Here is an 18,618-nt window from a genome sequence, read left to right on the forward strand (position 1 = left end):
TATTCATTGTTATTTCCTACATGGTCAAACTACAAATTCTTTTGGTAATACTAGTCATTTCGAAATAATTCTCTAGGCTTTTCTAGGTATACACACAGCTATTGCCATCTCTGCATAGATCATAATCACATGGTCTTGATGCTTATGTACCCTGCCTTATTTCATTAGTTAGAACATCCAACACAACATCAAAATATAACTGTTGGTACTGCCCACCCTTCTTCCTTCTTATCCATCAATTCAGCACTGGCATCAAATACCATCACTTAGGACACAAGCATGAGTGAGAGTACTTACTTGTCTGTGATTAGCTTTTAGGGAAATAAATGGTATAATAGCAAGATTTTCAACAGAGACACCCAGACTAAAACGTAAAAGGGTCCAGCATTGAAACTATCTGAAAAGTTCATCCACTTAGACTATCTCACTAAGAACTTCAATGCATTAGATTCAAGGCTTTGGTTTTAGATGGGGAAAAAAAAACCAAGTTCCAAAGCTGGGAATAAGAGAGCTAATTTAAGGCCAGATTAATTGAGTGAGGGATAGACAAAAATCAGTGTTCTCACAGTGTCTGATTAGGTTAGAATAAGATTCTCTTAAAAGAGTTCATTAATTTAAATTACGAAAGTATTTATATACAGTTTTATAAGAAAATGATCTGCAATGATATTTCTTACTAGGGTTAAATTAAAAGCACAACTTTACATTGGATTCGTCCTTCACATTAAGTATAATACTATGGAGAAGACAATGATTACCATTAATTTGCATTGTAGGTTCCTAGCATATTAAGATTCCTAAACAAATATAATAGTAAGTAATCACTAAAGAAATCATTTCTACTGAGTGATGGCAGTGCAAATGAGGACTGTCTGTTTTTCCAATGCTTCTGTAACAATTTAAAAGTTACCTTATTTTTAACAATGGTTCTACCCTTAAAATATGATGAAACAAGATATTCAAGAATTCTTCAGGATCTAGGAGAAAATTAAAAACCAAATAAGTCACAGACAAGGCTTTTAAAACATTCTATTTTTTATTTATAACAGACAAATTCCTACACTGAATTCAATTTTATAATCAATATTTTTTCAATTAAGAGCATAGTTCTCAAATTTTCCTAACAAAAACTACAGAGGATATGATAAAGTATTATGTCCTACTTTGTCATAACTGTATTGTATTTGAAAAGGTATAATTCACGATAGTGAAATAATTTCTTTTGGGGGGTTTAATATAAGTGGAATAAAACCTGAAGTATAACCTTGTATGCTCCTGATATTTAAAGAATAACAAGTCTCTAAACATTATAGCCAGTTACAATATGCTGGTAACACTTTCAAAGTCAACAGCTGAATCTGGAGGAAATCCACTAGCTGTGAACAGATTCGAAGACTGACTCTGACCATACACTTCACCCTCGTCGCCACTTTGTAGCTGCCTTTGTAACAAGGAAAGCTGAGTGGGACTTGGTGACCCAATACAGCCCTTCACTGTGGAAATTCTGGAAAGCAAATCCAAATTTCATTGCTGGATGGGAAGGAAAGAACTCTTTATCACCCATTCAATATCCTAGAACCAGCCAGTTTCTCAAAGGGTTCATTATTCCACATCATCACTCACTTTGAAAAGAGAGAAAACATTTAAAAAGGGGAGAAAATTGTGTACCACACAGAAATTTCTATTTTAAAATAAAACCCCCACAACTACACAGACACACATTTCAGCCAATAATTTAGCATACGCTTTCGAATTATATTTAACGCATATTTTATACGTTAAGGCAGTCACCTTTTTCTTCAGAGGTAAATCCTGATGCAGCCTCAACTTTTTCAAGTATTTTCCTCAGTTTCATTATCTTTGTTGCACACACATATCCATATCTATGTTAGTAAAAAATATTAATTAATACTAGCATATACATTAAATTAATATATTTTGATAAGCACGCTTTTTTATATATAACTCCAGCATGTCATAAATCAATACGCTAGACAATTATTTTGAAAAATGCAATGGCGTTCTTCTTGAGGTTTGAAAAATTAAAAATCTAGAAGCAGAATTATTCCAGATACTATTATACCCTAAAAATATCTATCACATACAAATATAAGAAAAAATATTTTTAATTTATGATGACTGGATTTTTAATACTATTTGCTTAAGAAATTAAAGCTAATTTTGTAAAACAAAATGTACAACTTTGAGAGGGAGTCATTTTAATACAGGATGAAATAGCCACCGAGGGGAAGAAAAATCTAAAACCTGCAATCATACCAATCATCATAATTACGACACTTCTCTCATCATTGTCTGAATATGGGGTACCTTCAATACATTTAATGTCAATCTGTGACATAATTCTTATTCTAGCAATGGCTTCAGAAGAGACGCTGGAGGCCACCACAGGCTTAACAAGAGCCAGTCAGAACTAGCTAATCTTACAGCCATTTTTATACTGACTGTAATTCTTTGCAGCCAACATTTATTGAGTACGTACCACTTACACAGTAATCTAACATTTCAGCCGCTGGGAACAGAAAAATGAACAGTGAAAAAACAGGCTCACGGCCTCTGAGAAGCTTGAAATGGAGAAAGTAAAGGTTTCGATGCCAAATGAAACCAATTCTACGATACAGGCACAGACGCGCTATAGACAGAGGGAATTCTGGTCCCCACAGGGCATGTGTGGACAGGGTGACAAAGTCTGGTTAAGCATGGCTCTTAACTGGTTGGACAATAGTATCCAAAGAATGTTTACTAACGGACTGCGGTGTTTTGGAAGGAAAAGAAGAAAGTGGTTTCGGATTGGATCTGTCTTGTTCTAGTATTAATCACATGGGGGGGGGGGGGAACAGTCCCATTTAAAAATGTGCGTTTATATAAACCATACAAAATAACTGATATAAAAAATAAAGACTCATAATTACCTTAAGAAGTAAAAACTACAGACATTTTCATCACTACAGAATTTAGGGAAACAAAAGATATATGTGGGACGTTTATTCACTTATAATTTACTAGTCGTGTTACACAGTAGCTCATTCTGAATGCTCATTATCTTTTAGTATTCTGCACTTTTTGGTCAAAGTCTTCTATCAAACTATTTTTTTGCTTTAATTGTTAAATAGGAAAACTACGGCACAAAATTTAAATTTATTTTAATATGGACTTTAAATTATATATTTGCTCCCTATATTCCTGAATGAACAGATTTGTTGTATGAGCTACGGCCCTAACTCTTCATAGTTTAAATTTTATAATGTGACACTGTCACACATTCCTACCGCAACTTATCAGGAGTCTGTACTAGATGTCTATCACTTGTGCGTCTATCATTACGAATTGTTTCCTGTGGTCAAACAGAGGGATATTTATAATTCTCAAACTAGGAAATGACCAAAAACATCACATTTTTAATGGCGGTGCAACAAGGCCTAAATCTATTCCTTTAAGCAAAAAATGTGTTAATAAAATACATCTCCTCTCTTTCTAATACAAAAGTAAATACTAACTACTCTATAAATAAAAATTCCCTTTGCTCTTATTCTCTTATATGAAATGAAGTTTAAGAAGCTAGTCCATACCAATTGGATTAATAAGCATGATTACTGTTAGGGACAGTGTTGAAATAAACTAGTTCGGAAGATAGGAATCTGAAATACTTTATATTGTATCAGCTTTTCTAAACCTGCTGCAATTGCTAAATGGTAGTATCGTCTACCAAAAGGTTTACTCACCTCACAGCATGCACCATGCTATATACCTTGGCCAGACTTAATGAAATAAGGCAGTACATAGACCAAAGGTTAAAAAAAAGCTGTTAAAACTTCATCAAGAGAACTTATTTTTGCCCATTTCTCATTAAATGAAAGCAGGGCATAACTTACTGTACAAAAACAAAACAAAACAAAAAACAGCAATTAGGACACCACATAAAGGCAAAAATAACGACACGTCTTTCACTTACATTCTCAGAGGATTAACAATCTCTGTCCTCAGTAGCTCTTGCGTCTCACTATAATATTCTACATCACTCTTTTCTTTGGGTCTCAGCAGCACAGTGTCCAGAACAGAACTAAAAGCAAACAAGCTGCAAAACAAAAAGAATATTTTGCCTCATGCTATAAGTGTATTTTTTTGTGTGAAACACATACTAAAAAGAATGTGAAGAGAAAAAAACCCACAAAGTCTGGAGAACAAATAACATACAAATGAGTTTTTTGTTAACACAGGTTCCCAAGACTCCCGCTCAGGTTCGATCACCACGGCCTAGAGATCCTTCCAGGTTAAGGAGAATACTAATGTCAGGAAGGCAAACTCTAGATTGACAGGTGGAAGGGTAAAAACATGCCTCGGTATACTGGGACTTCTTTGCAAAAGCTGGAAGAACGCCTACAAACCTGAATCGAACAAATGGACATCAGGGGAGGAAGTCTGGAAACTAACTCCCCCAAGGCACACACACACCCAATGTGTAGCCCACTCTAAATACTATACTTGGCTCTCCCCATGCCCTTTTGCAGAGACCCACATTTCTTTTTTTCCCCCCCTTCTTCTGCCTCCCGCCCCCACTCTGATTCAAGCCGTTGTTTCTCAGCTCCCCGGCCCATGCAGGTATTGGTATTTTGAGCCTTGTGCCCTCCTCACCCCCCAGCTGAGGCAGTTGGTCGCCAGTCGTAGGTCAACAGCTCACAGCAGCTCTTGCTGGCTGCCAGCCACTCAACGGCGGCACACAGTAGCCCACAGCAGTACGCGGCGGCCCACGGCAGCTCACACCAACCTCCAGTAGCACAAGGCAACCCAGCTCCAGGGAGAGCTGTTGCTCACAATCTTAGCTGTAGAGGGTGCAGCTCACTGGCCCATGTGGGAATCGAACCAGCGACCTCGGCATTAGGAACACAGCGCTCCGACCACCTGAGCCACCGGGCCGGCCCCCACATTTTTTAAAATGCCAAAATCACTTGTGATTGACTAAGTGCGATAACTTGCTGATATCAAAGAAAAACATCTGGCGAATAGATTTTTATCGGGGCATCTAAAGAATATTATATCAATTCTTGCTTTTGTCAACATATCTGAGAGAGTGAAAGTATCCTGCCAAAAAAAATGGCCTGTTACTTTTATTCTTGTCCCTATCTTTACATTTTTAACATCTCATTAACTTCCAAATTCTTACACCATGGCTGTACAGAGCTGGCAGATTACACTCAACTTAACTGGCAATGTACTTGGTTCAGTCTTAAGAGTGTAAAACTTCTTGTCATGTTAAGTTATTCCATTTTGGAATAAACTACATATACAAGAGTAACTGTGCTTCTACTGAAAATAATTGTTCAAAATAAAGTCTTTTTATGACTGCCTCTACCTAGTAAAACAAATATAAACAGCAGCCAATGGCTTCTTACAAGTCACCTTATTTGACAGGTGCCCAAAGACACTGCTTACTGTCTTCAGGCATGTGATGGCCCACACGCCCACGGAATATTCCCTCCACTTGTGACACTAGCATTCACCTGTTAGCCATCATTCACTGCATTACAGTTTTATGTTAATTTTTTGGATATGGCACATGAGACAACATTCATTAGCTTCCAAGGAGTACATAATGAAATGCAAATCTCCCTTTCTTTCTTATCCCCTCCCACACACACATGTCCCTGCCATAAATAAAAATTTTCCTAGCTCCCATTCTTTCAGAGAAATTAAGTTTAAGAAGCTAGGCCAACTGGACTAATAAGCATGATTACTATAGGGGTCGCGGCACTGTAGTCCTCTCACATTAATTTTAAACTTACCAAAATAAGGTCGAGTCCAAGTAACAAGAATTGTAATGACCCTGGATACCTTTCTTCTTTCCAATCATTATATCTAAACCTTCTTTTTCCATTTTTGGTGGAGTATTTTCTTCTACTACTTCACTTAAGTAGCCTCCAAAGGCTGAAAAGATAAAAATGAAAATAGTAAGTCTTTTAAACTATTATGTGTTCCCATATACTTCTTCACTTAAAAATATTTTTTGTATTTTGATGCAAAATTTATTTCTCAACGCTAAGTTAAAGGTAGGTTTTGTTTAATTGTTACTCAGCTTGGCTTGTAAAAAATGCTACTGTTCATTTTTAACCTCACTGCTTTCATAATTTAAAAACCACGTTAGACTACTAAGTAATGCTAAAAAGCATCTGCCAAGTAAAATATTTTGCTCCCCAAATATTTTATTTTTTGTTTGAAGATATCTCATTTTCAAGGTGGAAAACAAAAATTCCAAAGTAATATTTCAAATGTAATGAAAAATGTTTTTTTATGAGGATGGTTCTCCCATTTACACCTGTTTAACCTTCAAGGGACTGCCACTATTACCCCGAGCTGGAAGGGGACGGCGTCAGGAAACTGCCACCAATTACAAATGATGAGGTGATCTGTCCTTCATCAAGCAATCCAAAAGTACTTCTTATAATAATGCTGGCTTCTTAATAAAATAGGTCTATTGATGTACTTAAACAATACACTGAGAGAAAAGTCAGTGCCGAAAAGACTACCTCCTGTGCTGTTGAAAATGAAATGTCTAATTAACAGGAAGAGAAAAATAAGTCCCACTATTTTTCACTTTGTAAGTCTCAAAGGTTCACTGGCTAACACTTTTATTAAATGTCTTTTAGGATAACTGTAACTTGTACACCAAGTAACATCTTTTACGGATTTAAAGCTTGATGAACATTGGCAAGAAACAAATCTAAACACTGTCACTGCCACCTACTGCTAAATGGCATGAGATCAGAACTAGAATCATTCTGGACTGGTAGATAAATCAATGAAAGGCACATAAATACCTAAGGAGTTACAGCGTTCGATCTGATTGGAAACGGGCTGCAGCGACGCAAACCGAGAGTCGGGCCGGCAGCTCTTGAGTTTGACAAACAGCGCCTTCTTCAGGGCGCAGGTGAAATAGCGAACACCCCTGAACGTTCCGTCTGTACAGCCTGCACATTCGTCTTCCTGATAAAGATATGGGTCGTATGTGTTATTCTGCTTCTTGCAAAGATAGTATACAAAGAACTACGGTTTGGTTCCAGTCTACCCTTTCGCTGAAATCCCTCATCACACCTGTGCTCAGAACTCCATTGGAAAATGGGGTTGACTAATCAGTGTTTCAGTCTACAGCTAAAGATTTAAGAAATAAATGCCTTAAATCAGCATGAAGTCCTCTGTGTATTTCCTTTCAGAATACATGCTTAAACCTTCCCTGGTTAACTGACTTTCCTGCCCCGTTTCCAAAAGTATTAAAACTGGGCGTTGGAGGGAAGTGGGGGAGAGAGACTATTTATTTTTACAACCCATAACGAAAAACTATATTCACCAGCATGCAAACAAATAAAAAACCAAGAAACATATTTAAATGAAAGCTAACTGTACTCAAAATCAAAGTCTCCTCTCCTGATTATGAAATGTGAAACAATATGCTTTCCTAATCTCCAAAGGGAAAATCGTTCCCTCTACCAAAGATCCAAAAGGATCTCTAAAAATAGTGATTAATCTTAAAGGCAATGATATAAATATTAGAACTGAGTAGGGGAGGGAGACTGAGGAAGAAAAAGAAAAGCTGATAAACAGATTTGCTTTCCTTACTGTATTCTGTCTAATACAATGAGCCTAAACATATTAACCTAATAATCTATTTTCATTCCTTGGACACAGACCAACTAACATTTTGGAACAAGTGGGTCAGATGCTCAGTGGGCGGCAAAGGAAGTCAGGCAACATGGTGATAAAATTTTTCTCTACTGATGGCTTTTTTGACAAGTATAACATTTCACCAAAAAGCATACAATAGAGGAAAATATCTGTGCAAAACCACGCTCAGAAAAGAATTGCAACTTTTAAGTCAAATCAATTTACCAGTTCCAGTCCAGCTAGTACTTCATTGAGTCCGGGGGGTTGACCGATCCAACGGATCACCCCATAGAAAGGGGGGTTCTCCTTCACTTCAGCCAGCGAGCCCACCTCCAGACCATGTGAGTTCCCGGAAGTTCCGGCCAGTGGAGGGCTCTCCTGGACAGGTGCGCTGTTCAGCTCTCCCATCACAGACTGCACTGACAGAGAAAGCGGGCTGTGGCCAATACTCCCATTGGTGTTGGGCATCTTGGTCAGACTGAACGGCAAGGAGTGAAACCGGTTCTCACTGGATAACGAGTTCATGGAAGGAGGTTGCAGGGGAGGTGAAGCTTGTCCAAAATCTGGAGATAGCTCTGTGAGCGATTTTGCTGGGTCTTCAGCAACTATAAAATATTATTCTTCATTAGAGAAATGTATGCAAGAATATTAAATATGCCCTACATCCTTAAAAACTAATATACACATCTACTCCCACTGCCCACCTGACCTCTGTGGTGGAATTCTCATAAGCATCGCAAACTTAATATCCTCAAAACAGTGTCCCCGATTCTCCCCGCCACCTCCAATGTTTGCTGCCTCAGTAAATGACACCTCACTGTGCAAACAAAAAAAAATGTCTATTATTGATTGGTACTGTATGAATAGGTAATACTCTGTCCATAATACAATTAAGTTAGAAACCAGTACAAAAAGATACCAAAAAACTTAAGAAAAATGCTTCTAACTAAATGGATCAAAGAAATTACTTAAAATTTTTAAATCCCTCTTCTTGCCCCTCTCCAATCTATTCACCATACAACGACTAGTGAGATCTTTTTAAATGGAAAGATCTTAAATGATCTTATAATAGTCCCGTCTAAACCTTTCAACGGCTTCCCAACATTCTTAAAATAAACACCAAATTTCTTACCAGGACCCACGAGGTCCCGACGACCACGCTCCTACCTACCTGCCCACACTCACCTCGTGCACCCCTCTCCCTTGCTGACTGTGCTGCGGCCACGCTGACCTACTTCCTGTTCCTGGAATATCCGTTCTCACCTCAGGCCCTCGCCCTTGCTATTTTCACTACCTCGCGTGCTCTTCCCAAGCTCCTTCTCTAGCAGGTTCATTAGCACCATCCAGACCAAAACCTAAATACCATTTCCTCAGAGTCTTTTCCAAACCCCTGGTAGCCGGCTTTCCACCTGTTGCTCTCACCTTGTTCATTTCCTTCATTGCCCTGTCTAAAGATTTATTGTCCGTCATGCCAACTAGAATATAAGCTCCCTAAGAACAAGAATTTTGCTAGTCATTTCCATGGTTGAATCCATAGCCACTAACACAAAAAAATACTCAACAATTGTAAAAAAAAAAGAAAAAAAAAGGAATAAATCAAATGTTGTAGAGAATAGATTTTTTAAATGTGTAAGTAAAATTAATTACAGAAACATTCTTTTACAACTAAATTACTTCTATTTTCTAATTTAAGGATGAAGGCCTTACTCCATACAAATTTCATTACTTCATACGTCCCATTTACACCCGTTAGGACTAGTTAGAAGGGCACTGTATTAACCCAGACAGCAACAAACAAAGAAAAGAATCTGAACTAAGGCAGGGGGAAAGATGCTAGTGACACTGAAGATGAGGAAATCCAGAGGACAGGGTGACATCTGGATGTGACTAATGAGAGATGGAGGAAGTCCAGGATAAAGCCTACACATCTGTTTTAGGCAACTGGACGCATGTCTCCATTTCCTCACTCCATAAAAACCTAAGGCCATCAGTGCCCTCCACCGGCTAAATCCATGGGTATGTGTGTGGTCTTCCTCTTACCTGCCTCTCGGGGGCCATCCATACTGCTGGCCACTAGCTCCTTGGCTTACTGACCCAACAGCGTCCTGGTTTTCCCCACATCCATCTGGTCACTTTTTCTGTTTACTGTGAAAATTTATCCTCCTCCCAGACCTTAATTTCCTCAAGACTCAGCTTTAAGCCACACCCTCCGTCCCCACTCTCTCCTCAGGTGATATTATTCACGGGATTTTAATCACCACATATGCGAAGGCAGCCCACAAATTTCTTTCTCCAGCTCTTACCTCTCTCCTAAGCTCCAGACCTGTGTATCCAACTGCCTACTTACTTGACAAATCACCTCTCGGAAGTTTAAAAGGCCCTTCAAACTGAACATATTCAAAAGCCACTCATCACCTTCCTCCATAATCATCTAAGTAGGCAAGCCAGGAAACCAGGAGTCATCACTGACACCTCTTTCTTTCTCAGCTCTCACTTTCACTCTGTGAGTCCTGTCAAGTCCTTCCTAAAGAGCTCACAGCCATCCACTTCTCCGTGTCTCTTCCCCAACAAATCAGGTTCCAGCTGCTGTGATCTGGTACTGAGCCCTCCAACAGCAGTCACACACTCCCCGCTTCAATCCACTGTCCACCCTGCAGCCAGAATGATCTTTTCAAAAGGGAAAATGCCTCTCTCTCTGTTCTAGCTACTCTGGCTCTTTTTAGTCCTTAGCAAACACCAGGTTCCATTTTTCCACAAGACCTTTACATATGTTATTCCCTCTGCCTAAAAGGTTCTTCTGTCCCCTTTCACTTCATCTGCCACTCCTCTGATAAATCTAAGCTCATGACACTTCCCAGAGAAACACCCCCGAGCCCCGTAAGTAAAACCATCCCTTCATACACTCCCACAGCATCATGGGCCTTCTTGCACTCAGCACGGTTGCAATTCTACATCTGTTTCTCTGGTGGTTTGATCAATGTCTGTTTTAACAACTTGATCATAAACTCAGAGAGGGCAAGGACGATGCCTATTTTTCCTCCCCGTTGTAACCTCAACGCCCAGAAGAATGTCCCGCACGTCGTGAGCATTCAAAAAAATAGTTGTTGAACAGATGAACAAAGAAAAGAATAAACCAGAAGAAAACGATGTCCCAGAACCAAGGCAAGGTAGAGTTTTTAAAAAAGGGAGTGTTATAAAGAGGTAAATACCAGACAGAAAAGTCTTTACATGACTTAATTGAGTCTCGAGATCTTCTACCCTCAACAGATCAGCTAAGGGAAGAGAACAAGTTGCTAATGCGTTTTCTACACGTTTTTTAATATTAGCAGAGCAGTAAACTGTGTACAGTATTTCAGTTCAGCAATAGTAACAAAGAATGGTCTAATAATTCTGTTTCCCCAAACTACACATCATGATGAAAAGGCCATTTTTCTCTGATGGGTTCAAAGGAAAGGATCATTATAGAGAACACTAAAATTATAGGTTACCTTCGTCAATGTACCACGCATTTTTTGATTTGGATTGTGGTTGTGAGTCAACAGAAGACCCATTTAAGGTATAAAATATTTCAGATCTGTTTCTATTTCCAGGGTCTGAGGTAGATCCTATGGAACAAGAGAGGTTCCTTTTAAAAATAAAGTCAATATGGTGTGAAAGATTTTCCTTAAGAGAAATTAATATGCATATGGTATTAACAACTATTCACACAACCAGTACATGTACACAAACACAATGTATTTCATTAGTGTCTTCAGCTTTTAAAAATTTGGTAACCATTTTGGCAACGTCAAAAAGATTCTTCTGCCCAAGAGTCAACAGAGGAGGGGAACAGGAGTTGGTTAAAAGGAAAGCTTGCTGTTCTTTGGGGGGGTTCTTTTGGTTTTTTTTTAAGTAAACTGCTTTAAAAAAATCATTTCATGTACCATGGCTTATTTCCAAATGTCTAAATCACCATTCCCCAATTTCATTTGATGAAGCTGTTGGTTCACAAATTTAACCTATTATTTTAAAACAGCTGCTCTTAGAAGGAGGCAATTTTCAAATGGACACAAATCAATGAACAAATTAAATTTCAAAAATGTAAAGTTTAAACATTATGGAATTGTTGATCATCAAATTCCTTGCTTAACTTCTTCATGTCTTTGAGAAAGTGAAGCAGTATTATTTCTCATACGCTAGATTTATTAAATGTAAGAAACAGTTAGTGTCGCTGAGTCACAGACATGTCAAGACATTACCCTGCCTCAGTACTAAGAGGACACGTGACAGACGAGAACAGTGGGGTCTCCAGAACCCACACAGTCTGATTCTTCTTTCAATTTAAAGCAGATAGCTCTATACTTTATACATATAACTAATATCCGCTATAGTGTAAGTAACACGTCTTAAGAAAATCTTTCAGCTATTTATATTTAAGTAAAAGTAGCATGTTTGAGCTATTGTATCTAAATTTACAGGTTAACATAAAAATTAACTATTACCCCAATATATTCTATGTAATTCTAAGTCTCCTAGGGTCCAATGTCACAGAAAATATTTCTTAAAGTACAGTTTACTTTTAAATGAGCCAAAATTGTTATGTTCACTAGATAATTGAGGAAAAAATACTCTTCTAACCCGTCTAAGATAACTGAAGTTAACAAAAATTCTTACAACTTTCTAAATGAGCTGTTTAGTTTATGTAACTATAATACCACCCTATAAATCTATGAAATATGTGAAGCTAACAAACAAAAATGAGCTAGAACTCCATAACTATTTTGGGGGAGGTTTCTGGAGGAGAGACAAAAATTTTTGCTTAGCAACTTGGAATTTAATTTGTACCACATCTAGTTAGCAAAATCCACATAATTCATCTCTAGTATACTTTATCTTATGTAACATTATCTGTATGTGATTATTTTATACAGTTGCAACTCTATACAATGTACAAATGTTATGAGCAGGGAGTTCTAGCAGATAGGGACCAGCAAAAGACACAGGTGCTCACTGGAAACTTTTCATCAACTAGAAAAAGTTGGGAACTCTTGGCTTAACCAACACCATCTGTAAAAAAAAATTTAGCAAACTACTAAAAATGTTTGAAAGAAGAAAATCTACATGTACATTAAGGCATAATACCTTTTAACCTTTTTTCCATGCTATGGTAAATCAGCTACATGTTATAACTAAGAACTATATTCTAATGAATCCATACCTGTAACCTTTGGTTTATTGTGACTGGATGAACCTTTGTCCCCAACACCTCTTGACATAAAGGCAAGTTTGGGAGGCCTCCTTTCCTGTGTCACGCTATCTGAAACAGTAAACATGTTCTTTGAAAATAAAAGTAAATGCTTATGGAAGAAAAACAATTGAGCTAATAATGATAATAAGAGCAACAACAAAAATCTCTTTCAGGGCAGCCGGATGGCTCAGTTGGTTAGAGCGTGAACTCTCAACAAGGTTGCCGGATCAATTCCTGCATGAGATGGTGGGCTGTACCCCCTCAACTAAGATTGAAAACGGCGACTGGACTTGGAGCTGAGCTGCACCCTCCACAACTAGATTTAAGGACAATGACTTGACTTGGATCTGATGGGCCCTGGAGAAGCACACTGTCCCCCAATATTCCCCAATTAAAAAAAAAAAAAGGACTTTCTTTAAAAAAAAAAACCTCTTTCAAACAAAAAAGCAGCATTTTCACAAGTTTTACAAATTCTTAAAGGCCATCAAAAGTATCGAAATAGATGCTCTACTTCAAAATGTAATCTCTACAAGATAACACCCCCCAAATACAATTCAGCCAAACGCTTTAACTTCTTGAAAATTTAATCACTTTTAGTCAATTTTATTTGATGTGTTAGAACACTACCAAGAAAACCTTACTCAGTTTTTTGCAGGATTTCCCAAATCAGTATCCCCGGAACACCCTATGTGTTCTGAAGTGTTCCACATGCAAACATTTCTAGAAGACGCTGAGATAAACAAAGAAACAGACTTCTTTACTGCCTAACACCAGAACCTCATATGCTAATGTGCACTGCAAACCTCTCCAGGAGGGACATAATCACTTATTTGATAGCATGTTTTGTACCAGCTTACTCAGCATCTCAGATTAATGTAATTCACGGAACACTGTTTAGAAAAAGTCTGGTTAAGAATATGTATCAGCTTTTAAAAACATATTAATGTTAATAACACAAATGTGTATACAAACACATATACATATACATATAAACAGGAAAGCCACGGAGAACTATACATTGATTAATGTTACACAGAACCAGAGATAAATATCAGTAATATTTCTGAAGAAAACACTCAGAACTTTTTTGAAATAGAGGTGTAATAAATTCTGCAAACTTGTTGATACAAAGACTACTCTAAACCTTAAAGGCTAGTCAGTTTCATACGATAATGCCAAATACTGCCAAATATTGATCAAGCAAATGCAGAGAAGTCCATCTGGGAAGTTTTTCTCTTGAGAAGTTCAACAACATATCTGTGGAGTCCCACGTGACACTTTGGAGCCCTACTTGATAAAGGTGTGCATCAACCAAAATGTTATCACCCACAGTGGATTTTTGAGAACCGAAAGAAAAAAACAGGAAATTTTTTACATTTTAAATACAAGGAAAAAGCCTTTTTCATTCAAATATCTCCAACTACCCCATATGAGAGCTACTGTGGAAGGTAACACTTCTTAGTCACTGGCAAAAGTTCCAAATAACAGCATATAAATTGACTAAAGAAAACTAATTCCCACTATTAACTGCACGTAAGTCCATTTAAAAAAGGTATTCACGTGTATACCGTAAACTACATCCATGACAGAGTTAGCGGTGATTATAATAGGCAGCAAATGGTCTTCGCTAAGGCAGCCTGGACGGACAAGAGGGCCAGACGGATGGGCCGGCGGTGACAGCTGAGCCGGTGCTACTGTTCTGGGCTCCAAAGACGAGGAGCACGGAGGGCACTGGAGATGGGGACGTGGTCATCTTCTGCAGACTCTGTCTGAGTCGGGGTCCAACAACCATTAAGAGGATAGGACACTCCTACAGGATTCTATGTAGGTAAAGGGTCAAAGGCACGTCTAGCTTGACCTCCAGCGATTACACACAAAATATTTCTTCTTGTTTTTTGTCACAACTATGTTCATGATCCAAAATCAAAGCCTTCTACTTGAAGTGAATTTTAAGAGATTACCATCTCAGGAAAAAAGTATAGGGGAGTAAACAAGGTAAGGAATAAATTCAGTAGACAATTTTGTGGGATTGAAACAATGCTGAGTAAGAGATGTTAAAAGAGCTAGCATGTATTTCCACCAAATGGCAGGTGTAAAAATGTTCACAGCAGCCTCATGCATAATAACTAAAAACTGGAACGACCCATTCTACGGGGGGGGGGATAAACAAATTGTGGTCTGTTCGTACAATGGAGTCCTGCATAACAATAAAAAGAATAAACTACTGAAACACACAACGTGGACACTGTGTTGAGAAAAGAAACCAGACCAAAAGTATACATCACATATACATGACAGGAGTGCATTCAAATGATAAAATCAGCAGTTCCTCCACCATTCTAGTTGAGTTAATCAGATAAAGAAAAATCCCTTGGAAAATCTTGGGTTGGAAATAACAATAAACTGATGAACAATAACAATAGAACCACAAGAAATGCCTGTGAACTTGAACGACCCATTAGATTAAGAAAAACCGCTTAACTGTTACACTGCTTAACATCGTCAGCCACAAGAGCATAATTCAAACCCAAATGAGAACTTAACAGCCACAGAGAAATATACTGAAGAACATACACATTCACTGGGGTAGAACGAGGTATTAGAAAACCCAATACCAAACACACTGTACATAGCAACTATCTCAAAATCTCCACAAGGCAGAATTACTGATCCAAATAAATACTTTCCTTCTATTTTAGACAATTTTATATGAAATACTGTTCAAGAAACGCAGGAAGGTCCCATGAGATAAGCTCAGAGTTGCATCCTGAGATCTAGTGCTTCCCCTGGGCTCTCACTGTCTCCTCGGAGCAGGAGTCCTGCTTATACAGACGTTCAGGCTGACTCAGGCTTCCAAGCATCTCCGCGGAAGGGCGTTTAGCACCATCTATCAGAATATAAAATGCACACACACACCCTGGGACCCAGCAACTCTACTTCCAGGTAGTCACTGTGTTTTTTGAAGATCTTATGAATATTTTATATGAATATGAGCAAATATATCTTACTTAAATATTCAGATGAGTATATTGATGGCAAAAAATCTACAGATGACATGACGTTGAGAGGGAAAGGCAATACATAAAAGGACCGAATTAGTACCCAAAATGATCTGACCATGTTGGAAGACTGGCTAGCTCTAATGACATAAAAGTTTGACAGGGACAAATGTAAAGTCTGTCATATGTCCCCAAATCAACTATACACGTATACAATCAGAAGCAGAAGTACATGTAGACAAAACTGGGGGTTTGGGTCTAAAACAAGCTCAGTATGCATTATTAGTTCATTGGCTGATAAGTGCATTCATTCAGTCAAAAAATATTACCTACTTCATGCAAGGAAGGCCCTACAATGGTCTCTGGGATTCTAATTCAGACTGTGACAAGGATGTCCCAAAATTTCTCTGTCAGCGTCCTGTTCTATAGCAACCATTAGTCCCCATATGGACTACAGTATTCCGTTCCCTTCTAGATGCCCAGGTGGAAAGATATGTTCAACAAACCAGTCCATACGCAGAATATCGAGATACCATGTCCTAGGAAAAATGGCTAAAATGACTCAAACTTTTAGGCTGGAGAACAGAAGATGTAGGTGCCAAAGATACTTGTCTTTGAATGTCTGAGGGTTGTTGTGAGGAAGAGGCCTATCTTCATCCCCAGTTCAGAACTAGAATCCAAAAGGGAATTACAGGAAGGTAGATATATGCGTGCATCATACAAGGAGTGACTTTCACAACTAGATCGACCTGGAATGAAATAATCTGACTGCCTTTAGGAGATAGTGACTCTTCTATCAGATGAACACATAGCTCCCTAAGAAGATACAAATAATAAGACAGGAAGTTATCTTTTAGCTATATTGGCACACATGCAAACCGCTACATATACACGTATCATTCACTACGGCACTGTTTGTAACAGCAAGAGTGAAAACAACCAAAGGGGACTGGTTAAAAATTCATATACATTCATAAAATGAAATACAATGCATAATTTAAATAAAAGTATGCAACTTATGTAGTAATATGAAATGATCCCTAATATCTATTGTTAACTTTCTTTAAAAAGCTGTAACTTCCACTTCCAGGAAGATGAGTAGACATCCTTTTTCTTATTCCTCCTGATAAGTACAACTAAAATCTCTGGATAGGATACATAAAACACAATTAAAAGACTGAAAGGTGGAGAGGAGACAGCAGACCCTCGGGGACCTCTGGGCCTAGGGAAGGACACGGTGGAGAATTCCCTGGGTTTTCTTCTTGCCTAGTGTGTCCCAGACTTGGAGCTGAAGAAGCCAGCAACCTGGCAGTGCCAACTGGCATGGACAAAAGAAAGCCCCCACAAAAGTCAGCTCTCCCTGTGTCAGGAATCCAGGTGAAAGACCGAATATCAGTGAATATTAGCAAGAATCGGGAACAGAGACATATAGATATATAGAGATCATATACAGAGATATATACACATACATGATTACACACCATAGAATGGAATATTTCTCAGCAATAAAAAGACACATAAACGAGTCAAAAAATAATTACCTTAAATGAAATAAGTCAGACAAAAAAAGGAGTTCACTCTGAGTGATTCCATGTATATAAAATTCTAGAAAACGTGAACAAACATGTAATGACACACAGATGATCTGCGGATGCCGGGACTTGAGGGGGCAGGCAGAAGGGGGGGTCACAAAGGACAGACTCTGAGGGGACGGATATGCTCACATTCTTGATGGTGGTGGTGGTGTCACGGGCACACACGTACGTTAAAACATACCAAATTATATACTTTAAATGTGTGCAGTTTATTGTATGTTAATTGTATCTCACTAAAACTGTTACAATTTTAAAAAGAAAGTGCAAAAGCGATACAATATGCAAACACTGAATGACACAAAGAAAACAATCAAGATACAAAAAGAAACTAGTTGGGGGTCAATGTTAGGAGTGAAAGTTCTCTAAGATTCTGTGCAAATGTGAGTGCACTGCCATAATCTAAAAACTAAAATTAGCCTGCCATTCCCAGCCCTCAAAACTAAAACAGAACACACAGACTGGATTAGAAAAAGCAGAGATGCATAATTTAGATGTGGAACTCAAGGACACACTTCATCACAACAGCTTGAAGAACCTGAACATAATCTCAGAGTAGATGTTAGAGTTTTGAAACATTTGAAAACAGAAAGGAAGAGAGGAAAAGTTGGTAACAGGCGGAAGACTCCTGCATCTTTTAGGCATTCTTCAGAAACCCACTGTAACAAGCAACCGACTGGGATGCATTCTTTCCTAATCTCACCAGCTGTTCAACTGCTTCAAAAACATGTTTTCAGTGCTGGAAATATTAATTCTGTCCTACAAATGAAGGTAATTGGCAAGAAAAAGAAACTAAGGAACTAAAGGAGCCACCATGACTCTTTTTTTCTGTCTTAAGAAAAGGGCGCTAATGATGACACACAATACAGATGAAGACCCAGTCAAATAAACTAAATTAATTTCATTGACACATCTTCAATTTTTTAAAGTCTATTTGCAAGCTTTATTTTGTTGGCAAAAAAAGTATAATTTGTGAATTATGCTATAAAAGCTGGTATCATGCTTACTTATCTTCCATTCAGGGTTTACGAAAATCAAGCGTTAAAAGGAAAAGCGTGCCTTTCCCTTCTTGTCACTGCTCTGGGAGCCAGTCATGACAGTGTTAGCCGCTGAGCTAGAAAATCAAAGG

At 38.1% G+C, this 18,618-nt stretch overlaps 1 protein-coding gene across 7 annotated transcripts in view; it reads right to left on the reverse strand.

Moving 5' to 3' along the window:
* CYLD (CYLD lysine 63 deubiquitinase) overlaps positions 1–18,618 on the reverse strand; it is a 50,352-nt gene that overhangs the window by 12,734 nt on the left and 19,000 nt on the right. For 5 of the 7 annotated variants that reach the window (XM_019732335.3, XM_074314897.2, XM_019732337.3 and 2 more), the window contains 8 exons: positions 12,869–12,967; positions 11,160–11,276; positions 7,897–8,276; positions 6,831–6,996; positions 5,799–5,940; positions 3,971–4,093; positions 1,792–1,883; positions 911–977 (listed from right to left, as the gene is read on the reverse strand). In XM_019732335.3, coding sequence (XP_019587894.2) covers positions 911–977; positions 1,792–1,883; positions 3,971–4,093; positions 5,799–5,940; positions 6,831–6,996; positions 7,897–8,276; positions 11,160–11,276; positions 12,869–12,967 — 1,186 coding nt within the window. The remainder of the gene's footprint in view (positions 1–910; positions 978–1,791; positions 1,884–3,970; positions 4,094–5,798; positions 5,941–6,830; positions 6,997–7,896; positions 8,277–11,159; positions 11,277–12,868; positions 12,968–18,618) is intronic. The other 2 variants (XM_088800352.1, XM_088800353.1) reach the window with 1 other exon arrangement.

This window comes from Rhinolophus sinicus, chromosome 8 (assembly GCF_057876585.1).
Source record: "Rhinolophus sinicus isolate RSI-liver-muscle chromosome 8, RSI-T2T, whole genome shotgun sequence".
NCBI lineage: Eukaryota > Metazoa > Chordata > Mammalia > Chiroptera > Rhinolophidae > Rhinolophus > Rhinolophus sinicus.